This window comes from Bombus pascuorum, chromosome 1, assembly GCF_905332965.1.
Source record: "Bombus pascuorum chromosome 1, iyBomPasc1.1, whole genome shotgun sequence".
Classification (NCBI taxonomy): Eukaryota; Metazoa; Arthropoda; class Insecta; order Hymenoptera; family Apidae; genus Bombus; species Bombus pascuorum.
In genome coordinates, this window is record NC_083488.1 from 31190182 (window position 1) to 31202195 (window position 12014).

Sequence of the window (12014 nt, forward strand, 5' to 3'; positions counted from 1 at the left end):
CAGAAGCAATTCCATGTTATGTAGCACATTTTTGGTATTATTAATCCACCTGGGATTAAACGAGGGTTGACACATTTATAAAATTGTAGAACCAGTCATTTTGATTGGTGTGGTATTTGTAGCGTTAGCATTTAGCGATCTAGCGATCGATTCTGAATTTTCCTGGTATTTGATATCATCGTATCGAATGATACGCGGTAAAAATTTAAAAAGCGTGTGGGAATTCGTAGAAAACGAGGAAACTGGTTAATTGAGGTTCGATAAACAAATTGCAGGACTCTTTCACACTTTGACAAGTACCAGTCATTTTTACTGCTATTGGTATAAGTAGCCTTGATACAAAATTATTTTCAGTTTGAATACATAAAAAACAAAATAAAATTCATTATATTATTCTTCTAGTATCATTGTGAAAGTTGTTACATCATTATGGGAGAGAAATATAACATGAAGTAGGAATTTTAAAATAAAATTGTAAAACCAGTCAATTTGATCGGTGCGGTAGTTCTAGTGTTAACCATTGTTATCGCGATTGCTTTTACCATACAGAACAGAGGTGTGAATGTTTGTTCTAAAGTATACGACAGACAGAGACGATGTTCATTTTACGATTACCTATCTTGAAAGCTTTTCGATTTGACGACGTTGCGATGCAATTTAAAAAATGTCCAAAATGTAACGAAATTCGAATTTTCATCGTGAAAGCAATTCCGTAAAATAGCCGGAAAATTAAGAAATTTCGTTTCTATTTTACTACCTACTGGTAGGTTTATACTACCAGCTGTGGAGAGAGGTTTCCTGCTTTCAGTTTTACGTTCGACTTACATTCGATTTTTGCGAACGAAACATATTTCATTTATGAAAATTGAAGCATCTCCGATTACTAAAATATCCTCCGTTGATACGAATGACCGTTTCCATTTCTCTAACTTTTTAATTCGGGAATTCTCGCTATTTTTGCATCTCGAACTTCATACGATTGATTCGCGATTAGAATCAAAATCTTTTTGAGAAAATTTTTAACAATTTTTACGTACCACGTGTACCTTGGCATTGTCGTTAAGAGTAGGACACGTTGTTTATCGTTGTTTTTGTTTTCACTGAAACGCAAACAGATTGCAGTGTTAAATAACATTTATTAAAAAATACACCATTTAAATAATTAAATGTCAGTGCATAGACACGTTAAAGAACGATGAAACATTCGGATTGGAAGCGACGAAGCTAAAGTTTTGAAACAGTGGAAGCGTTAAAATATGAAAACGATTGAACACAGAGAGTAGCGTGACAGGTTGTTGCAATTGGATATTTTTGTAGCTTTCTACTTTCCTAGTAATTTCACTGGTGCGATCGTATGTGAAGAATCAGCAAACAATAATTGATACGAAACGTCGAACAGATATAAATTTAAAATTATAGCGATAAGCGTCACGCGTTCGTCGTTCCATCGATGTTCTAACGTGTCACGTTAAATCAGAATATATCTTTAGATGTCCATCCATTGTGCTACTTATACGACTATAATCAAAAAGGATCCACTTTCGAGCATTTCGTCGAATACGTTGGTCGTTCTTAATCGTCTCGCGTCGTTGCAGATGCGGTGCAACGTTGCTCAACGAAAAGTCTCCAACTATTGGGTTGGCAACCAAGTGATTGCGGATTTTGTCATTAGGCGGTATTGATAAAATCCGCAATCACTTAGTTGCCAACCCAATAATCTCACAACGAGTGTGTCTTTTCACGAGATGTTTCCACGTTTTCGCGAATTTAGGTGTAACGTTTCGGTTCACGACGCGTCTAATTCGCGAGTTACCATCAACGAGTGAGCCACGTTACACGCAAAGTATGTTACACGTTTAAAGGCAAATTTTCCGCACGCGAGACGACATTCGGTTTCGAATACTGAAAAATCCACGTGCCAGGCGTGTCTCGTGCGTTTCGTCCGCGATACGAAGAGGTTAAATAAGGAGGCACGAAATGGTTTATCCTTTAGAAAGAAGAAGACTGGAAGTCGGCAAATATTGTTGTCGCAGGTGGATACATCACGATGTCGGGCCACATAGAATACTATGGGAGTGCGGGAACAGGCGGCGGGATGCTTCCCGCGGGCGGAAGTGGAATGTCAGGGATGGAAGACAGCATGCAGGGCATACAGATGCAACCGGGAAGACCGATGAGCGTTTGTTCAGTGAGTTCTTGCGCTGCTGGTGGCTCGACTCCACCGCACAGAGGCAATGTCCTTTACCAGAATTGCGGGAGTAACAATCCTCAGGAAGAACTCATGAACGACGAGCTGCTCATGTCGCTTTCCGTACGCGAATTGAACAAACGCCTTCATGGTTGCCCGCGGGAAGAGGTGAGTCAGGTCTCTTACATTTTTAACGACACTTTCGCATAGGTAATGCCTCGCTTTCGTTTCATTCACAATTTTCAGTTCGCCACTCGTTTGCTCCGCGTGTTTCTACCTTTTGCGATTCATTTTCCTATGGTAGAACTTTGATTATTATCGGAATACGAATCGAAGGAACGACCGATCAATTGGGAAACTTTAGGATGATTATTTCGTCAGAGAACTTGGTAAATAAGAATAACAAACGAAAGAAGTTGTCATATTTTTATTCAAAGATATTCTTTAACAGTTTTCTTCGCGTTAACAGTCTTTCCCTCAATCTTTGTTATTAATAATCAACAGGAACAAGTTTTCCAGCTGTCCAAAGAACGTTTAGTCTTGAAAAAGCGCGTCAAACTGTCTGCCAATTAACCGCGCCTGTTGATATTAATATCTTTAAGACAGTTCGAAATAAATGATGCTCTCTCGTACGAAGACAAAGTTATTCGAGTATCTGAAGAGAGCGCGAAATGATCAATTCGAGTAATCAGGTTCTACCGTATACAGATTTATTTCTTTATCGCGGTATTGGTACGATTTCTTGTAAACTATTTGCGCTTATTGGTCGTAACGACGATGGATTATTTAACGGTAGCGATTAAGATGAATGGATTTGAAGAGAATTTTTGGCGAAATCGCGAAATACATAGGATTTTCCTAGTTAGATAACTATGTGTGAAGCGAGCGTGAATTGGTATATTGGTATCTATGTATTATCCATGACCGCAGTAGAATGAACCGTTTTTGGTTAGACGCGAGTCTGTTCGCTGTTCGTGATGTTAGTGTCCCTTCATCTTTTAACTTCTTTTATACACGATTTTAAAAATTAGTATTCAGCTGGAGAAGTTTTGTCAAATCATTTCTGCAGTAATTTTGATCCAGTAATTTTGTATGAGATGATTTACATATTATTAACGATATATGAATTCTAAAACAATTTTTATATAGTTATACTATACACTAAATATATTCTCTTTTAGTTAGCATACGAAGGATTGAAAATTTCCTTCCGTTCCTACGGTTTCGTTTGGAAAACAAACATTTATAGTAACACATTGATGCTCTAATTAGAATCTACCTTGACACGCAATAACGATACATTATTTTATCCTGTCGTCCGAGGAAAAGACGAGCTAACTCGTCGTTCGTATATTTTAGGGATAGCAAATTATACGACGAAGCAACTTTAAATCGTTATACCTCTATCAAAAGCATATTGTCGCGTTTACCTTCGCGACGAACGAAACAAAGTAATCCGACGTTATTAATTTTAAATTTCCAATACGTAAAGGCGGTTTCCAAATAAGAAAACTACGTACTCGGATTACGAATAAACTCTAACGTGGGTAATTATGTTTCTCGCAAAAGTTTGTTGCCTTCTATCGAAAATATCACGAAATCGCTGTGGATCCCCGTTCTTTGGATATTTTTACGTTAAAGGTAAACAAGACGTAAAAGTAAAGTTTCGAGCTTCTTTTTACACTGTTTGCATGATCAGCGTATTAATTTCCCCCGCGTATGGGTTAACTAACGAAATAATACAGAACCATACCAATTCACCTCTTACGACACTCTTATCCTCATGATTTTCCATCGAATTCGTTGGTAAAACGGATCTCCCTGTTCTACAAAGGTGGTGCGTCTGAAGCAAAAGCGGCGAACCTTGAAGAATCGTGGATACGCTCAGAATTGCCGTAGCAAACGGTTGCAACAACGACACGACCTCGAGACGACAAATCGCAATCTGCAGAATGAACTCCAGCGAATGAAGATCGAGCTGGCTCGAATCCAGCAAGAACGTGATCTTTTCAAGCAAAGATGGGATATTCTTAGAACGCGACAGAGCCATAATCACAATCACAGCCACAATCATCATCAGCAACAGGCGTCGCAGCAGCAGCAGCAGCAGCAGCAGCAGCAACAACAACAACAGCAAGCGCAGTCGCAACAGCCGCAGCCGCAACAGCATCAATCGCAAAATCAACAGCAGCAACAGCAACAACCGCCTCCACAACAGCATCAACCAGCGCCTGCGAGTCCAGAAGTTTATCTGTGACATCGACAGCGCCGAGGAGGCGCTTGCTGGACCTGAACAGACATCCATCGTGCGCTCGTTGTACGAGGTTCTCGATCGGTGAGTAGCGACTATTATTTTTCTTTCTACTTGGAGCAAAGTAAGAGAATCTTGCAGTTCGTTTGAGTTTTCGGAACAGGTATTCGGAGGATTAGGATACGAAGCGATTTCTTCGTAATGCCTCTTCTGTTTTTAAGGTCCTGCGAGGACGAGTGACTTTTTCACGCTGCGTTTTCTCTCCCAGCTCTGCGTCATACGTGTGTCTTCGTTGTTTTTAACCGTTGTTTTTAAAACGAAGGAAAACACGCAGCGAGGACGCAGCGTCAAAAAATCGCTCGTCCGCACCGCATTTAAAGGGGATTTTCACTTTAACGTAGCGTATTATGTTAGGATATTATTTGCGGATATTTATGTAAATTTATATCTTTGTAGGGACGATTGATCCTTAAAGGCAATCGTCGAAGGAAATCGCGTTAATTCTCTCGCGGATGCGATTTTATCTTCCAGTTGTAGCTTGCACTCTTCGTTAGTTTAAAGATCAACGAAATGAAACAGATGAAATGTTTTACTCTGATTCGATGTCAGGCAAAGAATAGAAAAATTATCGTTTGCAATAATTACGATAATATAATCTTACAACAGACCGATACCATTAAATCAAAACGTAGACAGAATTTTGTTTTACGTAATAAATATCATCGCGAGTATTGTACTCTGGTTATATCATAGATTTTTGTATAAATATCGTGTTTATTCTGGGTAGTTTTATATCTTCGATTAAATATCTAATAAATGCATAAAAATCCGCAATTTAGTTTATTATTATTTGTACATTTGAACAACGTACGTATTTAAAGTAACCCTTTTCAGTATTGTTGATGTTTCGATAACAATCGTTGTCTTAGAATTATAGTGTTCCAAGATCTTTTTATTTGTGTTCCTGAAGGATACTTGGACTATAATATTTTTGTTACTTTAATAATAATCATATTTATATTATTACCGTGAATGTTTCAAGTTTTCGATTCAATTTTGTTATTTAAGTTTTCGGTTTATAACTAATTGAGAATTGTAAATGTAATTCCATAGCATTTACTCGATCGAATGAACTTTTCCTAGTTTTCTATATGATGTTAGGTATACGCACATGTATACAGTTTGCGCATTAGATACAGATTTGTTTCTAATTTGATATCTTATACTTTGTTTCCTACTTGTTACTCGTTACAGTTGGTTTTACATCTTCTTTATTTTTAATAGTAATATTGTATCTTTAGATTCTTAGACCTATTCCATGTACCATATGTACATCAATATTTGTATATTTTATAACAAAACGAAGACAGTCGTTCTCGTATTTTTGTCAAGAACAATGCAAAGCGATCGTTCGAATGGGATTAAAACTGTCCTTTAGATTTTCCATCGGATCAACTTGTAATCTCTGCGTAAATCCTCATATTATAATGAAAATCCTTTCGGCTTTACGTCTCGCCATAAATATATCCAGAATCTCGATCTTCGTAAACTACACTGCAATTTTTATTTCTTTTCTTTATTCAAATTATTTTCCACCGTGTAGTATTCACGGAAGAAACATTCTATTTTCCAAGAACGTAAGTTAAAAGCGAGAAGTCTTATGGAATTCGTGATTTCAAAGAGTTTCTTTCTTTTTTCTACTTCCAATATCCTTCGTTCTATTCGTTTCAAAGAGTGACATTATTTCTGCCTGAAAGAAGGCAGAACGAATACCAAAGACAACCGAAGAATAGTTAATAGTTATTTGCACAATGATCGACCTTACCGATTTCAAGACCTTGAAATATGTTATCAAGGTCTTTTCCCGTACAACTTCTCCCCGTACATGTTAACGTTGCTCGATTTTAATTTCCGCGATATTCGCGAAAAACCAGTTCAATGTACCTTACGATTATTCTGAACAATTTGCTTCCATTCGGCACAGACGGACGTGCTAACTTATTTTCGATAATCATTCTCGACTGACGTAAGAAAGAAAACTCAGTGGATTGGATTTGGGTTAGATGATTATCGATTGGACGCCTACTGGCGGTGTCGATGATATAACAATTTAATATTTGAAGTAACAAGAGCGATACGTGTCATAGTAAGCCTCGTATTATATTATGGTTATTCAAAACTGACAACACTTTAGCCACGATATCGAAAAAATGGGACTATTCGATCATCGAAATCATCGTACGTCGTGGAAACAGAAACTTTCGCGAATATCTCGGAGAGTAAAGCCGAGCGACGGTAACACGTACAGGGGAAAGTTGTTGCGAGTGTCGAACCTGACGATATATTTCAAGATGATTGAAATCGGCAACTTGGTCCGCTCCGAGACCAAACGATTGCTTTAGAACGAAATAATTGTTTTTAGCTCGGGAAGCGAAATCATAACGATGATCTTTTCCCAAAACTTTGTTCACAGTGACATACCTGTGCGCGTGGGACTGAAAGACAAAGAACCAGACGAACAACCGGGTATATCCTTCGAGAAACAACGTTTGTTTCCTTCCTCTTTTCGATCAAGTCTTAAGTCTTAGGCACGTTTTTAAGCTCGTCTACGTGTATAGTTTCATTCTCCTTCCTTTTCTTTATATGTATAGCTTTGTTAAGTGACGTGAAAAAAGAAAAAAAGAGCCTCGACTGTTAAAACCAACTTTGTAAATCGTGTATGGAGTTAGCAGCGCAACTAAGCTGTCGTTAGACTAAAGGTAATTAGATCTATTCTCATAGGTATATAAATATATCGCTCGCGGTAGGCTGGACGTCTTTACCAAATATTGTACCGAAAAGAAGAAGAAGAAGAAAAAAAGAAACGGGATAAAGAAAAGAGAAGGAAATATAAGCGAACTTTGTGAAAGCGCGAAAAAGGAGAGAGGCAAGGATAAAGCTTCGGGTCAGAGGTCTAGCGTTCACGAGGCTCATCCTTTTCTTCGTTATTTAATTTCTAGCCAAACCATAATACCATTGATACGTTTGTCACGAACGATAAGCTTCGTTTTGATAACCTTCGTTACCGCTTATTATCACCTATTATACGTATTTCGTGTTTGTAATATTAATTCTCCATTGGTATCTTTGGATCATAGTTTTTCGCATTTTTCATATTTTCTTATCGTTGTTCGCATTGGGTTACTTAATTTTAAGTTACTTAGCTCCACGAAGTGGATATTCTTTATTTTACAAATCGAGTCGCCCTATCGTAAAGAAATTTGTTACGTTGGAGGAGAGCATGGCAGAATCGTTGCCGATACGCGCGATTTCTAGCCTCAATTTATTTCATTTTAGAGATTTTCAGGCATAGCTTCTCTTACGAAATAAAATTAAACGTTCGAGGAGCTATTAATCTTCGTCCATCAACTTGTGAAACAGAGAATACAGAATAAGATTAAAGATCGAGAAATTAAGTAACCTGACTCAAAGCGTTCCGGTTATCTATGGTTCAATGGTATCATTTAAGAATTGATACATCATGTAGAACGTGACACATTCGACATAATTCGTTGCGTTAACTGTTCAAGCTCCGAGACAACTCGATTTTTAGACGTCGCATAGTTTCTTACGAATATCATAGAAAGAAGCATAGAGCAACGTTGTTTACGAGTGGAGCCCCTTGCAAGCTCAGATCCTCTTCGTACGTCGTTATAAGAAAAAGGCAATTGACATTTTTAACTCGACCTCCCTGTTTTTCTACCTCGGTTTTAAACAGAAGGCGGCACGCCACAGCGGTGGGAATCCGTTTCATACGAGAAGCGAGAAGGCTCGACCAGCACCAGCTTTTACAATTTGGTGTTGGCGAATCGCTATCCGTTTCCATCCTTCCTTATCGCTCTCTTCGTTTATATTAATTTTTATATCTAAATAGTTACTTGCGTGGAGTATAATAGCGTAATCGAATTTTCGAGATTGAGTTATGCGTTGTCACGATATCGAAGATCGTGCGGTTTATCAGTAGGACCACGGTCCTGGAAATTTGTACCGGATACTTTCGTGCCGATTCTATTTAGAAAATGGCCATATTTTTTGGCCCATCTTTGGCCGAGGTTGCTTAACCCTCTGACAAACGAAGACTGGGTCAATCTTGTCTCGTGTAGATATTTCACGTTCGTTACCTTCTAATCGTAAGATACATTTAGAAATTATCGTTCTACCGAATAGCGGTAGAACTTCGTTTATACAAGTAACGTTCAACTTCCGATATCCGAACTTGACAGCTTAGCTATTATCTATTATGCGAACTGTGGCCCAGCCACAGCCTTCCATTACGTTCAAACGTGTATTCTTGTAACGGAGTTTACACGGAGAATAAATTGTACGCTGCGAACGTGGGACAGTGGGACGCGTTACAGAAACGACTGGTCAGCTGCCTGTTCCTACGTATCAGGATCCTTTCGTACAGTTCAGCCAGGTAACGTTGCAGGCGAAATTCTACAAGCCACGAGTTACAGGTTTTCTCTATCAACGGCAACGAGTTTGATAATAAATGAAATTGTACGTGTAAATATTATGAATCGCAAGCCAGCTGAACGTTCCGTTCGACGTAACATCGCGATAAGAAAGAAGTTTATAAACCTAGGATTAATAGCTTGTCAGTTGGTTAATATCATTTGTTAGCAAATTATCGTGCACGAAGTCCTTTTTTTTCTTCATTATCTAAACCGATAAGAAAAAGCGAAGACGATAGCTAGAGAATTCGTTGTCAGTCCTCTAAACTATCTTGTTTCCCAACCTGCTCGGATAAACGAAGTTCTAGCGATCACCAGTACGAACGATTTTATTTTTCAAGCAAATTTCGTTATCACTATGCTATGGACTTTTACGAATTTACGTGAAACATAAAGTTGTATATATATATATATATAGGTTCAAAGTAAAGCAATTACTTACAATTTTTAGTATGTAGGCGAAACGAACATCTATTCAAGTTGTGTTTCTCTTTGATCGATTTTTGCTTCAACGGTATAAAATAAAATATCCTGCGCTGATAGCAACAATGATCCAGTCTTTGTTAGACAAGGGTTGATCGACGAGTAAACGGTACTGGAGAAATCATCGTGCATCCTTAAGAACGATTATCTTTTATCTTCATTTATGTTTATCACGAAAGGAGAACCTTACGCGTTCTCTTTCATCTCGTTTCGACGTTTCGCGGTGCGAAATTCGATTCAAATCGTGTCGCAGGGGTCGCTTCGTCTAATTAATAGAATTCGCTTCGATTATATTAGCGTCTACGAGCATGTTCGATCGTGTAGCGCGAATGGGACGAACGTGCGTTTTCAATGGGGTTCGACGCGAAGGAGAACCCAAGGATCTCAAGAAAATGCGTAAGAACGCGTGCCGATACATTTTCGTACCGACACCTACGGGAACAGTGATATCAATTTTAGTACTTATGGCACAAAATGATCTGTATACGGTAGATCTATAAATTATTAGTCGACTTTTAGGTTTGATTTTAGGGGGATCGTTAGACGAGAAGAAGAGGGGCTACGATGTAATCGTTTGCGTTGCACAGCGGCGTAAATTTTGTTGCCACGAATTCCTGGCCGATTACGAACGAACAATTCCTAGTAATCACGCATGATAGCGAATAATTGTCATACGATATATCTGAGAATTGAAATTTTCAAAGAAGCAGCAGCTTTCCTTTTTTTTTTTTCCTTTTAACGTGATCATGCGGTTGTGAAGATGCGAAAGTATCAGATTTGATACAAAAATTACGCCACTGTCATATCGAATGACATATGAATATACTATATATATATTATTGTTTTGTCGTGGTTGGATTACGTTGGGTCGTTTCTGTCGACCGAGAATGTTTCCGATTCGACTTAAAAATGTTTTAATTCCCGTTACATCGTCTCATGTGTACATAAAATAATTATTATACTTCTTATTATAAATAAACGTCGATATCGACAGTTTCAGATACGTTTGCTGTCTTTTTCCTCTGACTTTTTAATTATCATTCTATCCTTTTTCCCAGACACGTTATCCTCTTCGTTTCGATAATGAAAAAACGAGACAATAGGTTTTCATAATTCGTATAACTAATCGAGAGGAAATTTTTCCATAGTTTTCTTAACTCTCAACCGGTACATAAATGCTGTCGTACCACAAGGATTATTTCATTTTAATAGTTTATGCCATCAAAACAGTTTGCTGGTCTTTGTCGCGTAAAATACAAAATAGACATCGAGATTGATTATCCTGAATTTAAGTAATTTCTTTTCGTCAATCAAAACCGTCGTGATCGTTCACGATTCGATCGATTAAACTACCACTCGTGGCTAATTATTTGTCTCGGCGTTATCTTAAAAAATATATTATTACGCAACTTTGGAACTTGGTAACTTTTGAATTTCAATCTGAAATTACGATCTGAAATCACGAATTACGAATACAAATATTTCTCGCATTAATTTCGCAGAAATACGCATTACGCAAATCATTCCCTGAAATACCCGAATTTTTATAACTCGCGAAGCTTCCGAACGTTTCCAATTGCCTCACACGAAAGTAGTCCATCTTGCGAATTATTTCGAAATTACGAATTTCGTTATACGGAATAGGACGTACGTACGTATTAATTCGTAACGATCGAATGATTTCAGAGACGTTAACGATACCAAAAAATGCGATCAAAGACGCGCTGGAAGAGATATTGTACCTGCCTTTAAAAAATTAACAGCTAGAAATCTCGTTGAAATGTCCACGTACAGAGGTATAAATTAACGAGGATTAATCGTACGTCGGTTGTTCGAAAAGCGTCAAAGTTCCAATTCTTCCTGCGTTACCAATAACTAGAAAATATCCAATTGTCACGCTTTGTGTCTTTCACCGTCGTATATAACGTGCAGTAATTCTGCCGAGGATAATATTTTACGTGGTTTTAGTCGAACATAGCTCCTCGTACTTATATCGATCGACGCAACAGCAAAGAAATAAACGAATAAAATCGCTTAATTAAACTGGACGAGGAAGCGAGCAGAAGGAAAAAGAGGAAAGGCCGACGAAGAAAGACTATGGAACGAAAAGTTCTGGTTAGCGGAGGTCCGCATTTCGCGTGATTCTAGGTGTAACATGCAATGTGCAGGCTCAGCGTTTCATTTGAGAGGCAGGCACGAGCATTGGGTATGGAATCCCCTTCGTTCTTTTATGCACCAACAAACCTTCTCCCATCTATCTCTTTCTTTGCCATTCTCATTAACCTTACTAGCTTCTTCGAGCAACAAATATTTGCAACACGTGCAACTGCCAGTTTCGAATTACGATGAAATCGATGCGACGACAAAGCTGAGAAATATTTTGCTCGAAATAAAACTTTTTCTTTCTCGCTTCTTTTCTTCGTTGGGGTAACTAACTTTTTTAGTATCTTCCTCTTAAATAAAATCATCGCACGACGCGTATAAGAAATTCGTCGATGATCGTTGTCGACGAATCGTTGAACAGTTTCAAGTGATAGATAAAGTAACTTGGATAGATTTATCGTGGAACGGTTGTGAAAATTCTACGGTGAAAAATTAC

The 12014-nt window shown here is 38.1% G+C and overlaps 1 protein-coding gene across 3 annotated transcripts in view; it reads left to right on the forward strand.

Moving 5' to 3' along the window:
* The window catches only part of LOC132910125 (histone-lysine N-methyltransferase 2D-like), a 77490-nt gene that overhangs the window by 8019 nt on the left and 57457 nt on the right, over positions 1 to 12014 (forward strand). The window contains exons 3-5 of one of the 3 annotated variants that reach the window (XM_060965619.1): positions 2034 to 2365; positions 4023 to 4523; positions 6913 to 10418. In XM_060965619.1, coding sequence (XP_060821602.1) covers positions 2034 to 2365; positions 4023 to 4445 — 755 coding nt within the window. In that variant the 3' untranslated portion in view covers positions 4446 to 4523; positions 6913 to 10418. Of the gene's footprint in view, positions 1 to 2033; positions 2366 to 4022; positions 4524 to 6912; positions 10419 to 12014 lie in introns of those variants that run through there. The other 2 variants (XM_060965636.1, XM_060965628.1) reach the window with 2 other exon arrangements.